Source organism: Aotus nancymaae, unplaced genomic scaffold, assembly GCF_030222135.1.
Source record: "Aotus nancymaae isolate 86718 unplaced genomic scaffold, 86718_ANA_hifiasm-v0.15.2.pri h1tg000041l, whole genome shotgun sequence".
Taxonomy (NCBI): domain Eukaryota; kingdom Metazoa; phylum Chordata; class Mammalia; order Primates; family Aotidae; genus Aotus; species Aotus nancymaae.
The window spans coordinates 18,088,943-18,109,523 of NW_026988455.1; the positions used below are offsets into that span (position 1 = coordinate 18,088,943).

At 35.9% G+C, this 20,581-nt stretch overlaps 1 protein-coding gene across 7 annotated transcripts in view; it reads left to right on the forward strand.

Annotated features, from left to right (window-relative positions):
* ERCC6L2 (ERCC excision repair 6 like 2) overlaps positions 1-20,581 on the forward strand; it is a 169,386-nt gene that overhangs the window by 88,952 nt on the left and 59,853 nt on the right. For all 7 annotated transcript variants that reach the window (XM_064361532.1, XM_012461937.2, XM_012461936.3 and 4 more), the window contains one exon: positions 8,457-8,552. In XM_064361532.1, the coding sequence (XP_064217602.1) occupies positions 8,457-8,552 (96 nt within the window). The remainder of the gene's footprint in view (positions 1-8,456; positions 8,553-20,581) is intronic.

Below are 20,581 nucleotides of genomic sequence, written 5' to 3' on the forward strand. Positions count from 1 at the left end.
TTTTCTTGTGTCTAAATTCCACCCAATCCCATAACTTACTCATTTTTTAAAATCCTTTCTAATACTTTCTCTCTATTCCACCTCACTCTTTTCTTTGAATTCAAGTCTCTGTGACATTTTCATGCTATGTCTAATAAGCAGTTTTCCAAAGGAGAAAATTCAATTTCTACTGAGCACTGAACTTAAATCAGGACATTTGGGTTTGAATCCAGACACTGGCTACCTAGGAGATTGTGAACAAATTAATTTTTCTGATTGTTAGTTTCCTCGCCTAAAAAATCAGGGTAATATTTTGCTTATAGAAGTCTTGAGAACAGGCTGAGTGTGGTGGCTCACACCTGTAATCCCAGCACTTTGGGAAGCCGAGGTGGGTGAATCACCTGAGGTCAGGAGTTTGAGGACCAGCCTGGCCCACATGGTGGAACCCCGTCTCTACTAAAAATACAGAATTAGCCAGATGCGGTGGTGCAAGCCTGTAGTCCCAGCTACTCAGGAAGCTGAGACGGGAGAATCGTTTGAACCTGGGAGATGGAGGCTGCAGTGAGCCGAGATGGCACCACTGCACTCCAGCCTAGGCAAGACAGAGCAACACTCTGTCTCAAAAAAAAAAAGAAGTCTTCTTGAGAACCAAAGAACTAGTATATATGAAAATATGTTGCATAGTTCCTGATACGTAGTAGATGCTCAATAAAGGTTAATTTCTTTCCATTTTTGATAGAAATTATAGGAGAAAAGATGATCATTTTTCTTACCCTCGATGATTAGCATCCAGTGTAAAGCACTAACTAAGTGTTAGTTATTTTGTTAATCAGTGTAGGTAGCTGATGAGGGTAAATGGCAATGCAAAGCCTCAGAGAAAAGCCTGAAAGACAGCTAGGCTTAGGAAGACAGTTGAGGAAGAGAAAGAAAATCATTGTGTTCTTGGCTTTTAGTTTTGCCTTTTCTTTTAAAAAATGTAAAAATTTATCATTGTTGTCTTATAGAGTATTAAATACAGTATATGCAGATCAGACAGTTCAAAACATGGAAAGATCATAATTGTTGTTATTTAAAATCTAATTAATTATACAGGCATTAGGAATCTTCAACTCAGTATACAAACATTATATACATTCAATTTTGCCAAAAGTTACGTTTCCTTTAGAAATTTTATTTTAAAAGAAAGAAGTAGTATTCTGATATGTTTTGGCTGATGAAAACAATGAATCTAGTAAAACCAATACGTGATTTTATATTAATAATAAAAACTTCCAAAAATATATATCTTTAGTGACTTCTCTTCATTGTATACCTTAACCACAGGTGCAGTTAAATAAAGACAGAACTTTTGGCTTCCATTTAAGTGGCAAAAAGACTCTAGCACAAATGCTAGGCACAACTTCATTCTTGGTTTTGACTTTCAGAATCATACACTAGTTGACTACAAACAACTTTCTAAGCAAACCGTATAATTTGAACCACAATGCTTTCATAATTATTCACTTGTAAGGATTAAGTTAAGGATTTGGGGTACTATACTGCAAAAGTAAAATTTTCCAGATGATATAAGTGCCTCTAGGTAGTCCAACACCAGGAGTTAGAAGCTTTGAAATGAACTGGAGAAACATCATTTTCTGTCTCTCATGATATTGTTCCAGAACACTGTTAACTTTCCTAGAAAGATGAGGATGTTTCTTTTGTTATGTACCCCAAGATAAAGAGATTCTAAACCACTCTTTTTAAATAAATAATGAGAATCATATTATATGCTTGTTGTTAAAATCTGCCTCTTCTGCTTTATTTTGTCTCAATCTCACACCTTTTTATTCAGCTATTAATATCTTCATTGACCCTTAATGCACAGCAAGAAAAATAAGAGATTTTTTTGCCTTTGAGGAGCAATATAATATAATAAATGCTTTATTGGAGTTTATGTGTGAAGATCCATAGGCATTTAAGAAATAGATAGATCAAAAAATCCCATAGAAGGATGGTGATGTTGTAACTGGTTCTTTAGAGATAAGATTTTATTTAAAAGAAAAGGAAAAGCACGTTGGTAAAGGGCATTTTAGGCAGCAAGAATAGCATAGGTACCAAAATGACTAGAGAACTTATGTGGCTAGTGCTTAGTATACATGGAGGCAACAGCTTGGGTGTATGACTACATAGGAGAACTTGTGAGTTATTTTAACGAAGCTCAGTTTAACAGAGAGAGTGTAAGTATGCACTCTGTGACAGGCCCTGGAAGAGACAGGTCTCTTATCACTCGGAAAGTAGAGGGGTACAGGAAGAGTTGTTCAGAAACATGTAAAAGGATAGTTCAATACAGTATGGCGAATTAGGGTAGGAGGAGGCACAGAGGAGAAAGATTTAGTTCAGGCTTGTTAGTGACACTTGAAGGACAAGGAGAGGTTAGCCAGGCAAAGAAGAGAGCAAACAAAGTGGTATGAAATCAATGTATGAAGGCAACTTTAAGTATTTTGGTTATTTGTGGGATAAATTTCAAGAATGACTGGTATGATACCAGCTGCAGAGATGGTAGGCCTGGTCATTGAGACCTGTTGGTCTCTGATGGATAGGAATTAATGGGTTTTAAACAGATGAGTGGTATACTTAGTTCTATATATTCTGTGCTTAAAATAATTTTTATGTAATGTGAGAATGGGTATGGATATAAGGTCTGAAGTAAGGGAGGACAATTAGAAGACCAATGAAGTAATACATGTAAGTGCAATCTAATAACAGCCCAAGAAAGGGCAGTGGTAATAGGAATGAAGAAGGGACTCAAGAGAAAAACATTTCTGAGGTAAATGTGAGAGGATTTGTTACTGGTTAGCTTTTAGTGGGAAAGGGAAATAGTGATGGAGAAAAAAAGACTACAGTGATGATAGATATATAGATGGCTTTTGGCTTTGTTGAGTGATGATATGGTTGGTATCACCAGCCCAAAGAAGAAATATATGGAGAAAAAGAACTCTGGGTCCCGGGAAGTATAAGATGTAGCTCATTATAAAATAAGCATTTATGAACAGATACTTTACAAAAGAAGACATACATGAGGCCAACAAGCATATGAAAAAATGCTCATCATCACTGGTCATTAGAGAAATGCAAATCAAAACTACATTGAGATACCATCTCATGCCAGTTAGAATGGCGATCATTAAAAAATCTGGAGACAACAGATGCTGGAGAGGATGTGGAGAAATAGGAACACTTTTACACTGTTGGTGGGAGTGTAAATTAGTTCAACCATTGTGGAAGACAGTGTGGCGATTCCTCAAGGACCTAGAAATAGAAATTCCATTTGACCCAGCAATCCCATTACTGGGCATATATCCAAAGGATTATAAATCGTTCTATAAGGACACATGCACACGAATGTTCATTGCAGCACAGTTTAGAATAGCAAAGACCTGGAACCAACCCAAATGCTCATCGATGATAGACTGGACAGGAAAAATGTGGCACATATACACCGTAGAATATTATGCAGCCATCAAAAACGATGAGTTTGCGTCCTTTGTAGGGACATGGACAAACCTGGAAACCATCATTCTCAGCAAACTGACACAAGAACACAAAATCAAACATCGCATGTTCTCACTCATAGACGGGTATTGAACAATGGGAACACATGGACACAGGGAGGGGAGCACTATACACTGGGGTCTGTTGAGGGGGAGTGGGGGGACAGCAGAGGGTGGGGAGTCGGGGAGAGATAGCATGGGGAGAAATGCCACAAATAGGTGAAGGGGAGGAAGGCAGCAAATCACACTGCCACGTATGCACCTATGCAACAACCTTGCATGTTTTTCACATGTACCCCAAAACCTAAAATGCAATAAAAAAAAAATTCTTTATTATTTCACCCACCAAAAAAAAAGAAAATAAAAAATAAAATAAGCATTTATGTTATTTCATCTTGTTCTCTTCCTTTTGGAGCGAGAACATATGGCATCCTGTTGCAGTATAACTCTTGGCTGTCTCTGTATGCACTATGACAAGCCTGAAGTATATGCGGTAGCACCCTGACTGCCTGCATTGTGATCAACATGTAATGGTGGAAATAATCTGTACTTAAGAATCCTTTCTGTGTTAAGTCTATATGGATGTTATTGTTAGCCACATTTTTAAACTTTTTATTCTTATTTCTAGATTCACAGGTAGTTTTAAGAAATAATACAGAATGATCCCAGGCACTTTTAACACATTTCCCCCAATGTAGTATCTTGTAAAACTGTAGTACATTATCACAACCAGGATACTGACATTGTTACAGTGAAGAGCAGAACTTTTCCATCAGAAGAATCCCTCATGTTGTCCTTTTATGGCCACAGCCACTTTCCTCTCTCCCCTTTCTCCCTGAGCCCTAGAAACCACTTATCTGCTCTCCATTTCTATAATTTAGAATAACAGAATCAATAATGTTACATAAATGGAATCATAAAGTATGTAACCTTTTGAGATTGGCTTTTTTCACTCAGCATAATTCCCTGTAAATTCATCCAGTTGTTGCATGTATCAATAGTTCTTTTCTTTTTATTGCTGTTAGTATTCATCATATGGATACACCACATGTGTTTAAACATTTTCCTGTTGAAGGGCATCTGGGTTGTTTTCAGTTTTAAGCTATTAGAGATAAAGCTATTATGAACATTTGTGTACAGATTTTGTTTGAACATTAGTATTCATTCCTCTGATATAAATGCTAAATAGTGCAACTGCTGAATTATATGATAGTTGCATATTTTGTTTTGGAGGAAATTACTGAACTGTTTCCAAAGTGGCTATATCATTTTATATTCCCAACAGCAGTGTATGAGTGATAAGTTCTCCCGCACTTTCACTAATGTTTGCTATTGTCACTATTTTTTAAATTTTAGCCATTCTGATGGGCATGTAGAGATATGTCATTGTGGTTTTAATTTGCATTTACCTAATGTCTAATGTTAAACATCTCTTCATGTGCTTATTGTATACAGCTGGTGTTAATGCTTCTGTAAATTGTAAAATTTTCCAATGGAATCACCTGGGCCTGGAGAGTTTTTCTTTCCTAAGAACTTTTAAAATACATAATTTCTTTAATGGTTGTAAGACTATTCAAATTGTCTGTTTCATTTAGTTGAGTTCAGTGGTTTGCGGTTTTTGAGGAATTGTTTTTCTTCTAACTCGGTGAATTTATGACCATAACATTTTTATAGTATTCAGTTATCCTTTTAATAGCTGTAGGATCTGTAGTGATATCCCTTGTTTCATTCCTAATATTGGTAATTTGTGTATTCTCTCTTTTTAATCTTTGTCATTGCTAGTTTAGCAAAGAATCAGCTTTTTTAAATTGATTTTTCTCTATTTTTCTGTGTTCAGTTTTTTTCTGCTTTTGTATTTACTGTTTCCTTTCTTCTGCTTGCTTTAAGTTTTTTGCTTCCTTTTCTAGTTTCTTACGAGGAGGACTTTAGATTATTGGGTTGAGACCTTTAATTTTTTTCTAATATAAGCATTTAGTGTTCTCAATTTTCGTAAGCCCTACTTAGCTGCATCCCACATATTTTGATATGTTGTATTTTCATTTGTGTTACATTATTATTTATTTCTCCTTGTATTTTTTTTTTCCACTTTTTTTGGGATTTCAGATTTCATTTGACTCAGGAGCTATTTAGATGTATGTTGTTTAATTTCCAGGTGTTTGGATTATTTTTGGGGTTGTCTTCCTGAAATGTATTGCTAGCTTGATTACATTATTGTTAGAGAACATACTCAGTGTAATTTCAGTTCTTTTAAATTTATTGAGGTTTGTTTTATGGCCCAGGATTTTGTCTAGCTTGGTGAATGTTCTATAGGAACCAGGAAAAAAAGTCTGTATTGTGCTTTTCTAGGTGGAGTGTTGTATATATGTCATTTAGATCCTGTTGGTTGCTCATGTTCTTTTATATCCTTGCTGATTTTTCTCTCTAGGAGTTCTGTCAGTTGTTGAATGTGGGATGTTGAAATCCTCAACTATAATTATGCATTTATATGTTTCTCTTTTCAGCTTAATTTGACTTCACGTATCTTTTAGCTCTGTTATTTTGGTGTGTTCACCTGGCAGATTGATCTTTTTGTCCTCATGCATTGTCCTTCTTTTCTGTAGTAATTTTCTTTGTTCTGACATATGTTTTGACTAATATTAATATAGCCAGTCTTTCAAAATAATTGTCTGGTATATCTTTTGTCATCTTTCCACTCTCAACCTAGCTATGTCATCCTGTTTAAAGTATTTTATTTTATTATTATTTTTTTTTTGTGGAGAGCATTTTATTTCTTCAGTCTACCCTGCCAATCTTATAATTTTAAATGGTATATTTAGGCCAATATATTGAAGGTAATTATTGATATTTTTAATTTAATTTTTATCTTTTTAGCTCCTAATTCCAGTTCCACTTTTTCTCTTATTTAGACATTGTTTTAAGATTCTATATTTGTTTACGTATAGTGTTTTTTAGTATATTGTTTTATGTAGCTTCCTGGTGGTGGCTCTGGGTATTAACATTGTACATAGTAACTTCTCACAGTCTACTGGTATACATGTTTACCAGTTTGAACGAAGTATAGAAACTTTATTTATATTTAAGCTCTTTTCCTACTCCACCTTTAAAATATAATTATCTTAGGTATTTCCTCTACATCCCCTAAGCACCATATCAGATGGTGTGGCATTTTCCTTTAACCATGAAATGTGATTTATGAAACTCATGAGAAATAAAATAGTATTTATATTCACTCCTATTTTAACCTATTCTGATCTTCCTCTTTCCTTTTCATAGTTTCATGCCTTATTCTGCCTTTTTTTTTTCTTTTATGAAATTTCTAGCCACCATTCTTTTAGGCTAAGTCAGCTGGTAACAGATTCTCTCAGTTTTCTTTAGTCTGAGAATGTCATAATTTCCCTTTCCTTTCTGAAGCATATTTTCACTGAGTATAGAATTTTGGATTGGCAGTTCCTTTCTTTCAGTGCTTGAAAGGTGTACCACTTTCTTCTGACCTCTGTGGTTTCTGATTTTTCTCTCTGTTGTTCAGATTTGGTAAATGATACTGATTCTCATCATGCTTACTGATTCTGTCTTCTGTCTTCTCCACTGTACTGCTGAGCCCATTTGGCAAGTTTTGTATTTCAGCTGTTCTTCAGTTCTAGGATTTTCATTTTGCTCTTTATATCCTTTCTTTTCTTTTTTTTTTTTGGATGAGACTCAATTTTTTGTTTGTTTCAAGCATGTTTGTAATTGCTTGTTGAAACATCTTTAAGATGGCTGTGTTAAAATTCTTGTCAGATAATTCCAACATCTTATTCATCTCAGTCTTTTCTTATTCAAGCTGTAATTTTCCTGGTTCTTGGTATTAGTGATTTTTTATTGTATTATTGTTTCTTGTACATTTTGAGTATTGTGTTATAAGACTCTGCATCTGATTTAAATCTTCCATTTTAGTAGACGTCTTCTGACACCATGCCAACCAAGTAGGGGTGGAAAGCTAGGTTCCCGTATTTGGCCTCTGCTGATACCCTGAGAGGGAAGTGCTACCACTCCCTCCGGGTATCCCCTGACACCATGGAGAGAGACCCTGTTATCATTGGGCAGAAAATGAAAGCTCTAGCTCCTCACTCAGTCTTCTCTGATACCACCCCAGCAGGAATCAGTGGTATGTCTCTTTGTAGCCAGGCAAGGGTAGAAGTTTAGCATCCTCATTCAGCCTTTGCTGACTAAGGTAGGGATGGGGCCACAGATTGTTTCTTGGTGTTTGGCAGGAGTAGGGTGGTTATTGTCTCACATTTTTCTGTCTTTCAGGGCTATACCTTTCCTGGTTCTTTGGCTAAAAGGAAAAGGCTCTTTTGGGGGAATTTTTTTTTTTTTTTTTTGTCTGTGACTTTTGTCATTTCGAGCAGCTTGGGATATGTTAAGAACCCAGCCTGTGACATCTTAAGCAAATAGCAAGCCAGGGAACTCATTGTCATGCCATTCCTTAGGCCTTATAGTCCCTAGCCTGCCTATCTTCTCTGTGCCTTTCAGAGTTTTATGTTTATTTTCTATGTAATATCCAGAATTTTAGCTGCACTTAGTAGAATAAGATGTACATCTATTCATGGATTGAGTTTTTAAATGTATTATTACTTTATTTAGCTAGAAGGTACTAACAGTTTTTAAAAATTATGTTGGGAAAATCTTGCAGTAGTAGTATTTGAGTGTCAAAAAAAGTAAAAACCAGCACAACCTATTGACATGGACTCTAACGGCCAGTTTTTTAGGGATTTTCTAGAGTGGTAGAAGTAAAATTGTGCTTTAGATCTTTTATTTGTGGCGTTTTGTATTTTAATCACCACCTTACTTTGATGAAATTAATGCAGTACTGTACTGTTTTGGCTATAGAAACCTGGCACTGTTGGGTTGTAGCACAACAATTAGTTTTTGCTGTTCTAATGTACTTTTTTTTTCTCTTTCCTCCAGGGCTGGTGGACTAGGCCTCAATTTTGTTGGTGCCAATGTTGTTGTATTATTTGATCCTACTTGGAATCCAGCCAATGATCTTCAAGCCATAGACAGGTATAATACTGACAACATTTAAAGTGATCTGCAAATACTTTTAATCTAAAAATACTCTTGGAACTTTTAAGGTTGCTTATATTATGACTATGATTAGAAGAAATGGGAAAACTTGTAAAAACGTACGTTTAAGATAATCCTGACCTTCTCAATCCAAATAGCAGGCCAAAAGTAGCCATTTACTTTTCATCCATCTCAGAATCCCATTAATATGACAGAAATGACTTAAGAAGAAAGAATAAATTTGTAATACTGTGGGAAAATAGAATAGTTCTGTACTAGTAGATCAGAAGTTTTGACAATCTCCTGGAAGATAAAAAGCAAGTAGAATCTATGATCAGGGTATCAGCAGATACTACAATCCTAAGTCTGCAGGAAAGAATACAGAAATTTCAAGCATGGGGTTGAAGCTACAGTATGTGGGTGTAGACAGAGCGCATCCTTCTGGGAAATTGTTAATGTGCTGACTCTAATACAAATTCCCCTCCCACACCCTACTTTACAGAGGGTTTGGCCATAACAGGTACTCTTCGATTAAAGCTGAAAGAATAATTTTATGAATTTTATAAATAAATGGGGAATTGGACTGTAGAAAGGTTCCTAGAATGGGTGTTGGAACCAAATTATAAAGCTACAGCCAAGCCTAAAGGACTTCCAGATCTCCCCAGGACATGAAAAAAGGAAATAGACCTGTTACCTGCATGGAAACACAGACCAGCTTTCTAGCAGTTCACTTAGTCATCATTTTAATTGTGAATGGGAAATGAAGAATTATGAAACATTTTAATAAAATTAGCCTAGCAAGAAAGCCAAAGGGCAAAGATGAAAAACAGACATGGAAGGGAATAAAATAAGAATAGGATGCCAAGGGAAAAGAGTACATTAAAAAATCAAATTAGTTCCTAGAAATTAAAACTATTGCCAAAATAAAGTAACTCAGTAGAAGTTCTGAAAAAAATGGAGAGGGCTAAAAGTAGTAATTGATATGGAAGATAAAAAGAATGAATGTTTTTAAACATAAAAAGTCAAGAAACAAATAGATGTGAAATATGAGTAAAGAGAAGTTGAGGAAGAATCCCAGAAATCATCATCTGTCTATTCCAGAAATAATGAACATAGAGACTAGAGGACAAGGGAGATAATTGATGATAGGATTGGAGAGAATTTTTATTAATTTTGAATGGACACTTAGTATGAGGTACGAATAGTGACTGAGAGGGAGAGAAAACATACATGTTAGTAATATTTCTAAGTTTCAAAGATAAAGAGAAGGGCTAAAAGGTTCCAGAGTGAGAAACAGGGAGAGAATGATTTGTAAAAACTGCAACAAAAAGGAAAAGACACATTATCAACAAAGAAATGAGCATCAGACTCAATTTAGCAGATCAGACTTTGAAGAACATATATTTCATCAGCATTATAGGATTCTAGATGACAACAGAGTTGTCAAAGTGAAAAAATTTATATGGCTATAGGTGAAAGAAAATTATTTTGACTTGTATTTATAATCTGTGGCTAAAATTTTAAGTCTAAAATTGCTGATAGTATGACTGAGGTTTCATGCAGTTATAAAGAAAGAATTCCCTAAAATATGAAGGGCTGGTATGAAAACATTAGTAAGAATCAAGAGCTAAAATGTCATGTAATTTTGTTAAAATGTCAGAATAAGGATAAAGGAGGGGTAAAATTGTGTTAGAATATTTTTTTCCCCTCAGGAAAGGACCAGGATATCCTGGTCAGTTCTCAAATTGTGTGCCAAAAAATGTTTTTAAATACTAACAAAAAATTTAAGGGCAACAACTAAAAGAGTGAGTTATAATAATTACCTAGTACAATTTTCAAAAAGACAGTTGCTCACACTCCACCCTGCAGGCATTCTGATTAAATAGATGTAGAATGGGACTCAACATTTTACATTTTAAAAAACACCTAGGTTGTGGATCAGAGGATGCTATTAACAGAGTAGAAAGTCAGCCTACAGAATGGGAGAAAATATTTGCAAATCACGTATCTGATAAAGTATTAATGAAAAAATGCTTGTCATCACTGGTCATTAGAGAAATGCAAATCCAAACTACATTGAGATACCATCTCACGCCAGTCAGATTGGCAATCATTAAAAAATCTGGAGACAACAGATGCTGGAGAGGATGTAGAGAAATAGGAACACTTTTACACTCTTAGTGGGAGTGTAAATTAGTTCAACCATTGTAGAAGACAGTGTGGCAATTCCTCAAGGACATAGAAATAGAAATTCCATTTGACCCAGCAATCCCATTACTGGGTATACATCCAAAGGATTATAAATTGTGCTATTATAAGGACACATGCACATGTATGTTCACTGCAGCACTGTTTACAATAGCAAAGACTTGGAACCAATCCAAATGCCCATCGATGATAGACTGGACAGGGGAAATGTGACACATACACACTATGAAATACTATGCAACCATAAAAAACGATGAGTTCGTGTCCTTTGGGACATGGATGAACCTGGAAACCATCATTCTTAGCAAACTGACACAGGAACAGAGAATCAAGCACCACGTTTTCACTCATAGGCGGGTGTTGAACAATGGGAACACATGGACACAGGGAGGGGAGCATCACACACTGAGGTCTGTGAGGTGGGGGACTGAGGGAGGGACAGTGAGGGGTAGGGAGTTGGGGAGGGATAACATGAGGAGAAATGCCAGATATAGGTGATTGGGATGGAGACAGCAAACCATATTGCCATGTATGCACCTATGCAACTATCCTGTGTGTTCTTTACCTGTACCCCAGAACTTAAAATGCAATAAAAAAAATATATATATATCTGGAATATATAAAGAACTCCTAAAACTCAACAACAAAAAACACAACCCAGTTCAGCAATGTACAAAGTACTTGAATAGGAAGTTTCTCCAAAGAAGGTATACAGATATGCAAGTGGTTATTAAGCACATGAAAAGATGCTCAGCATCACTATTCATTAGGAAAATGCATATCAAAACTATAATGAGATAAAACTTCATGCACATTAGAATGACTACAGTAAAATAAAAGCAACAACAGACAAGTCCTAGTTGAGGATATCGAGAAATTAGAACACTTGTGTATTGTTGATGGAAATATCAAGTGGAAAACAGCAGTGGTTCCTCATAAAATTAAACATAAAATTACCATATGATCCAGCAATTACCCTTCCACTCTTGGTATATACCAAAAGAATTAAAAACAGAGACTTGAAGAGATACTTGTACACTCATGTTCATAGCACCTGTATTCACAATACTAAACTATGACAACCTAAGTGTCCGTTGATGGATGAATAAATAAATAAAATATGGTATATACATAACATGAAATACTAGTCAGCCTTAAAAAGAAGTGAAATTCTGATAAATGCTACAACGTAGACAAACCTTAAAGACATGCTATATGAAATAAGCCAAGGCTGGTGTGGTGGCTCATGCCTGTAATCCCAGCACTTTGAGAGGCCAAGGTGGGTGGATCATGAGGTCAGGAGATCGAGACCATCCTGGCTAACGTGGTGAAACCCCATCTCTACTAAAACATACAAAAAATTAGCCGGGCTTAGTGACATGTGCCTGTAGTCCCAGCTACTCGGGAGGCTGAGGCAGTAGAATCACTTGAACCCAGGAGGTGGAGGTTGCAGTGAGCTGAGATTGCACCACTGCACTCCAGCCTGGTCGACAGAGCGAGACTCCATCTCAAAAAAATTTTTAAAAAGCCAAATATGAAAGGACAAATATTGTATAATTCTACTTATATGAAATACCTAGAATAGTCAAATCCATAGAGATAGAAAATAGAATGGTGCTTATTAGAGGATAATGGTAGGAAGGAATAGGGAATTACTGTGTAATGGGTATCAAGTTCCAGTTTGGGATAATAAAAAAGTAGCAATGGATAGTGGTGATGGTTGGAAAACTATGAATTTACTTAATGCCATTGGACTGTACTCTTAAAAATAGCTAAAATGGTAAATCATATGATGTTTTACCACAATGACTTTTAAAAACCACCCAAGGTGATTACAATACAATTGGTTCTGAACTCCACTTTGAGAATCACTGGATATCAAGTGTAAAACTTTCAAAAGAAATAAGAGTACCAAGAAAACGTAATTATTTTAGTACATTATAGGAAATACATAGTTGTGTTGGGGAAGATAGAGGAAGCTCAGAAAGCATGACAAATGAAGTGTCAGAAGTAAATTCAAACATAAATATGAATATGTTAAAAGTATTTTTTGCTTTGTTTTGTTTTGTTTTGTTTGTTGAGACAAAGTCTCTCTCTCTCGCCCAGGCTGAAGTGCAGTGGCGTGATCTTGGCTCACTGCAATCTCCGCCCCCCAGGTTCAAGCGATTCTCATGCCTCAGCCTCAGCTTCCAGAGTAGCTAGGATTACAGGTGCCTGCCACCATAATTTTTGTATTTCAGTAGAGATGAGATTTTACTATGTTGGCCAGGCTGGTCTCAAACTCCTGACCTCAGGTGATGCACCTGCCTCGGCCTCCCAAAGTGCTGGGATTGCAGACGTGAGCCACCACGCCTGGTGAAAATGCTTTTTAGAAAGAAGGAAAAAAGAAAAATCAGGGAAGTGGTAACAAAAATTAAGAATGGGTAGCAATGTTAATATCAAACAAATTATTCACAGACTTCAAGACAAAAGGCATTAAGCAAAACAAAGAGGGCCACAGTCCACCAGGAAGTTGTAAAAGTCACCACATAAGATAGCCAAAACACTTATAGATGATGAGAAACAGATCCACAATTTTGATGAGAAATTCCATCTATTAAAAAATAAATTAGGCTAAATAAGTATGTAAATTATTTGAATAAAAGTTATCTACCATAATTTAATAACTATGTATACAGACACACCTGATTTTATTGTGCTTCACAGATAATTGCCTTATTTACAAATAGAAGGTTTGTAGAGATCCTGAGTCATGCAAGTCTTCCCACACCATTGTTTCAACAGCATATGCTCACTTGTGTCTCTGTGCCACATTTTGGTAATTCGCACATTATTTCAGATTTTTTTATTATCACGTCTGAGATGATGATCTGTGATCACTGATCTTTGAAGTTACTATTGTACTTGTTTTGGGGCACCATGAACCATGCCCCTATAAGACATTGAACTTAATTGGTAAATGTTGTGTGTGTTTTGACTGCTCCCCTTATTTGTCATTCCCCTGTCTCATTCCCTCTCCTCGGGCCTCCCTCTTCCCTGAGAGGCACAGTATTTAAATTACACCAATTAATAACCCTACAATGGCCTGTAAGTGGTCAAGTGAAAGGAAGAGTTGCATGTGTCTGACTTTACATCAAAAACTAAAAATGGTTAAACTTAGTGAGAAGGGCATGTTGAAAGCCAAGACAGGGCAAAAGCTAGGCTTCTTGTACCTAACAGTTAGCCAAGTTGTGAATGCAAAGGAAAAGTTCTTGAAGGAAATTAAAAGTGCTGCTCCGGTGAACACATGAATGACAAGAGCACCAAACAGCTTTATTGCTGATACAAAGAAAGTTTTAGTGGTCTGGATCAAAGATCAAGCCAGCCACAGCATTCCATTAAGCCACAGCCTAATCCAGAGCAAGTCTCTAACACTCTTCAGTTCTTTGAAGGCTGAGAGATGCAAGGAAGTAACAGAAGAAAAGTTCGAAGCGGCAGGGATTGGTTCATAATGTTTAAGGAAAGCAGCCACCTCCTTAACATGAAAGTGCAAGGTGAAGCAGCAAGTGCTGATGTAGAAACTGCAGCAAGTTACCCAGAAGATTTAGTTAAGATCATTGTTGAAGGTACCTGCATTAAACAGCAGACTTTCAATGTGAACAAAACCTTATATTGGAAGAAGATGTTATTGAGGACTGTAGTCACTAAAGAGGAGAAGTCAATACCTGGCTTGAAAAGATAGGCTGACTTGTTAGAGACTAATGCAGCTGATGACTAAGTTGAGGCCAGTACTTTGCGATTCTGAAAATCTTAGGGCTTTTAAAAGTTAGGCTAAATCTACTCTGCCTACTGGATGGTTTACTGAATATTTTAATCCCACTGTTGAGACTCACTGCTCAGAAAAAAAGATTTCTTTCCAAATATTACTGCTTATTGACAGTGCCCCTAGTCACCCAAATGTTCTGATGGAGATATACAATGAGATTAATGTTGTTTATGCAGTAGCACAGCATCTATTCTGCAACCCCTGGATCAAGTTGTTCCTTTTGACTTTTAACTCTTACTGTTTAAGAAATATATTTTGTAAGGCCATAGCTGTCATATAGAATGATTTCTCTGATGGATCTGGGCAAAGTCTGTTGAAAACCTTCTGGCAAGGATTCACCCTTCTAGATGACATTTAAGAACATTTGTGATTCATGAGAAGTCAAAATACTAAACAGGCGTTTGGAAAAGGTTGAATTCCAACCCTCATGGATGACTTTGAGGAGTTTGACTTTAGAAGAGGAAGTAATTCCCAATGTGGTGGAAATAGCAAGAGAACTAGAATTAGAAACAAAGTCTGAAGATCTAACTAAATTGTTTCAATCTCATGATAAAACTTTAATGGCGTCAGGCACAGTGGCTCACACTTTGGGAGGCCAAGGCAGGTGGATCACTTGAGGTCAGGAGTTTGAGACCAACCTGAACAACATGGTCAAACCCCGTCTCCACTAAAAATGCTAAAATTAGCCAGGCAGGATGGTGTGCGCCTGTGGTCGGTCCCAGCTACTAGGAGGGTAAGGCAGGAGAATCGCTTGAACCCAAGAGGTGGAGGCTGCATTGAGCAGAGATCACTCCACTGCACTCCAGCCTGAAGGACAGAGCAAGACTCTGTCTCAGAAAAAAACAAAACAAAACAAAAAACAAAAAAACAAAACTTTAATGGGTGAGGAGTTGTTTCTTATGAATGAACAAAGAAAATGGAATCTTGAGAACGGACTCTTCTCCTGGTGAAGATGCTGTGAACATTGTTGAAATAACAACAAAAGACTTAAAATATTACATAAACTTAGTTGATAAAGCAGTGGCCGGGTTTGAGAAGATTGACTCCAGATTTGAAGGAAGTTCTACAGTGGGTAAAATACTATCAAACAGTATCACATGCTACAGAGGAAACTTTCACGAAAGGAAGAATCAATTGATATGACAGACTTCACCATTGTCTTATTTTAAGAAATTGTCACATCCACCCAGCTCTGAGCAACCACCACTCTAATCAGTCAGCACCCATCGACATAGAGATGAGACCCTCCACCAGCAAAAAAACATTTCAAATTGCCAAAGCCTTAGATGCTTTTTAGCATTTTTAAAGTAATATCTCTAATTATTTTTAATTTTGTGTACATTTTTTAAAGATATAATGCTATTCACACTTAATAGACCAGAGTATAATGTAAACATAACATTTATATGCACTGGAAAACAAAATGTATGTGACTTGCTTTCTTGCAATATTCTCTTTATTAGTATGGTCTAGAACCAAACCTGCAGTATCTCCAAGATAGGTCTGTGACTGTATAACAACAGAGAGTAACCATGTTTTCAGTGACCATAAATGTTAATAGAAAATCACAAAAAGTTGATTCTGTGACTTCAAAACACCCCCAAAATTCTGGAAAATAGCAAACATGTACCTAATGAATTCTAGCCATATAGAAATTTTGAAACATATTTTTAGATAGTTCTTATATTAGGAAATCAAAGAGTGATGTCAGCAAGATTGTGTTCTATGAAACTCCAGATACTTGTTCCCACATAGAAACATTAGAAAAACAACTAGAGACAGACTAAAATAATTTTACTGGAGCTCTTTTAAAGCTATCAGATATCGACAGCAACTAAGCAAACTCTGTCAAGAAGAAGCCACATTCAAAAATATAGGAAATTGTGTAGTGTTTTATTCACTCTTGTTCTACCCCTTACCTAGTGCAGTGCAGCTGGGAAGAAATGGCCAGTTCCCCCTCTCACTGTGAAAGGAGTAGTGGAGAACTCTTTTGCAACCTTCTAATTGGTCTGGAAGCTGCCTGAAGGACTGGTTTCTGTCTTGCCTGACTCAGCACTAAGATGATGAATGGTGGCATAGTTGAATCAGACTGGTAGAAGCTATGAAAGGCAGTGGCATTCTTTATGCTGTTTGAAAGCTGCAGTGCAACTGTACATCTTTGGACATCTTGAGCAAGAGATTATGGGCAGAGGAATACAACAGAATATCTAGGGACTTAAAAAGAAGCTGAAGGAAGACTTTTTGGAAAATTAAGACATGTAAAAGCTGTTGTGTATGTAGGAGAAATCTGAAGACACACACAGACACATACCTAGGCAGGATGTATACTCAGAAATGACCTGAAAAGACTTTTAACTTTCACCTTATGCTGTTCCCAAGGCTCAAGACACACCCTGCTAATTAGTGAAGGTCTTCCATACCAGTTTGCAAAGACTGGGGGAGTTGACCATCTTTTAAAATGGTAGTTTTCAACAAAAGACCACGAGACATTAAACAAACAAACAAACATGAAAATATAGCTCTTCAGAGTAACAAAATAAATCTCCAGAAACTGTCCCTGAAGCAAAACAGGCATTGAACTTACTAGACAAAGACTTTAAAACAAGTGTCTTAAATACTCCAAGAGTAAAAGTAAAACACAGAGAAACAACTAGTGAGAAAAGGATATATGAGCAGGATGAGAATATCAACAAAGAGATAGAAATTTTAAAAAAAGAACTAAACAAATTCTGGACATGAAATTCAACTTTGGAATTGAAAAATTCACTAGAGGGATTCAACAGCAGACCCAAATAGGAAGAAAGAATATGTAAACTTGAAGATAGGTTATTTGAGATTATGGAGTCTGAGGAGCAAAAACAAAAGAAAGTGAACATATGGGACACTATCAGATGGACTTATATGTACATTATGGAGGCTCAGCAGAAAAGGACCAAAGGGTAGATGAAGGAATAGTCAAAATTCTCCAACTTTGAGAGAAAATACAGATATACAAATACAAGAAGGTCAGCCGAGTTCTAGATAGTATAAACCCAAAGAAATCCACACTGTGGCACATCATAATCAAACCATCCAGTCAAAGACAGCATCTTGAAAGCAGCAAGAGAAAAGCAACATGTCATGTACAAGGAATTTCCAATAAGATTATCAGTGGATTTATCAGCAGAAACCTTGCAATCCAGAAGGCAGTGGGATGATATATTTAATGTATTGGGTGAAAAAAAAACCATCAACTGAGCAACAAAGAAAAAGCATTTACCGAGAATTTTATATTGGGCAAAACTTCCCTCAAAAATGAGGAATAAATTTAGGTATTTGCAGACAGACCAAACCTTGAGGGAAGTCATTACCAGTAGACCTGCCCTGTAAGAAAACCTAAAGAGAGACCTTCAAGGTGAAATGGAAGGACATTAGACAGTAACTCAAAGTCATACAAAAAGAGAAAGATCTCCAGTTTAGGTGAGTACATGGACAAATATAAATACCAGTATTATTGTAATTTTGGCTTGTAACTCTGCTTTTTTATTTTCTATAGGATTTAAAAGACACATGAATAAAATAATTATAAATCTGTGTCAATGAGTACATGTTATATAAAGATGTAATTTGTGACATTGGTATCAATGTAAGATAGATTGATTTAAGGTTGTTATAACTTTAGGATATTATACGTAATCCCTATGGTAACCACAACAAAAATATCTAAAGTAGATGTAAAAGGAAATGAGAAAGGCATAAAAATATGTCACTAAAAACATAAATTCAACACAAAGGAAGGCAGTAATAGAGAAATTTAGGGGCAAAATAGTTATAAGACATATAGAAAAAAAATAAAGTTGCAAAAGTCAGTTCTTCCCTATTCTTAATTATTTCAAATGTAAATGGATCAAATTCCCTAATTAAAAGGTGTAGATTGGCAGAACAGATTTAAAAAACAGTGTTCAACTGTATGCTATCCATAAGAGACTTACTTTAGATCCAAGAATATACACAGGTTGAAAATAAAAGCATGGAAAAAGATATTTCATGGAAATAGTAACCAAAAGAGAGCAGAGGTGATTGTATTAATAATCAGACAAAATAGACTTCAAGTCAACAACTGTTAGAAGAGAAAAAAAGAAATTATCCAGTGGTAAAAAGTGGATTCTCCAAGGAGATTTACATAAATTCATTAATTCAACAAACAGAGCTCCAAAGTGTATGAAGCAAACATTGACAGAATTGAAGGGAGAAACACCTCTACAGTAATAATGGGAGACTTCAATACCTGACTTTCATGATGGGTAAAACATTCAGACAGAAGATGAATAAGTAAAGAGAGGATTTGAACAACACTATAAATAAATTGGACCTAACAGAGATATATAGAATTCTCGTTCCAACAACAGCAGAATATATATTTTTCTCAAGTATACAATGAACATTCTCCAGGATAGATCGCATGTTAGGCCACAAAACACATTTTTAATAAATTTTAAAAGATTGAAATCATTCATTTTTTTCTAATCACAATGCAATGAAACTAGAAATCAACAACAGATGAAAAATTGAAAAATTCACAAATAAGTTAAATAACACACGTTTAATTAAAGGATTGAAGAAAAATTCACAAGGGAAGTTAGAAAATAGCTTGAAACAAATGAAAACACACACCAAAACTTACAGGATGCAGCAATAGTCGTGCTAAGAGGGAAATTTATAGCTATAAATGCTTACACTGAAAAAGAAGGAAGGTCTAAATGAACAATTAACTTTCCATCTTAAGAAACCAGGAAAAGGAAAACCCCCAGAGCTAGCCAGAGGAAGGAAATAACAAATGTTAGAACAGAGATAAGTAAAACAAATAATAGAAAAACAAGAGGAAATCAATGAAACCAAGAGTTGGTTCTTTGAAAAAATGAAGAAAATGGTGGATAAATCTTTAGCTAGATTGACTAAGAGAAAAGAAAGAATGATTCAAAAAATTAACGTCAAAAATGAAAGAGGGGACATTGCTACTGATTTTACAGGAATAAAAAGGAGTATAAGAGAGTACTGTGAACCAATTTGTATACCAACAAATTGAATAGTCTAGGTGAAATGGACAAATTCCTAGAAGTATATAACCTAGAACGAATGACTCATGAAGACAGAAAACGTGAATATACCTCTGACTGTGTAAGGAGATTGAATCAGTAACAAAAAACCTCCCAACAAAGAAAAGCTCAGGACTGTGTGGCTTTACTGATGAATTCTATCAAACATTTAAAGAATTTACATCAGTCCTTCTTAAATGCTTCCAAAAAACTGAAGAGGAAGAAACACATTCCAATTAATTCTATAAAGCCAGCATTACCCCAATACCAAAATCAAAAACTTTATAAGAAAGAAAACTACAGACCAATAATCCTTTTGAATATTAATGCAGAAATACTCAGTAAAATGCCAGCAAACTAAATTCAGCAGCGTATTGAAAGGAGGATACACCAAGTAGGATTTATTCCTGGAATGCAAGAATAGTTCAACATCCTACAAAAATCAATGTAGTACGCCACATTAACAAATGAAGGAATAAAGACATAATAGTTTCACTGATGCAGGAAAGCATTTGACAAAATTCAACATCTTTTTATGACAAAAACTCAACACATTAAAAAGAAACAAGCTGGGCACAGTGGCTTATGCTTATAATCCCAGCACTTCGGGAGCCAGGGATGGGTGGATCACTTGAGGTCAGGAGTTCAAGGCTGGCCTGGCCAACATGGCGAAACTCTATCTCTACAAAAAATAAAAAATTAGCCAGGCATGGTGGTGCACGCCTGTACTCCCAGCTGCTTGGGTGGCTGAGGCACAATAATCACTTAAGCCAGGGATGCAGAGGTTTGTAGTGAGCTGAGATTGTGCCACTGCACTCCAGCCTGGGCAACAGAGTGACTCCATCCCAAAAGAAAAAACAAGAAAGAAACTACTTCAACATAAGATCATTTATGAAAAACCCAGAGCTAACATTATGCTCAGTGGTGTCATGATTGAA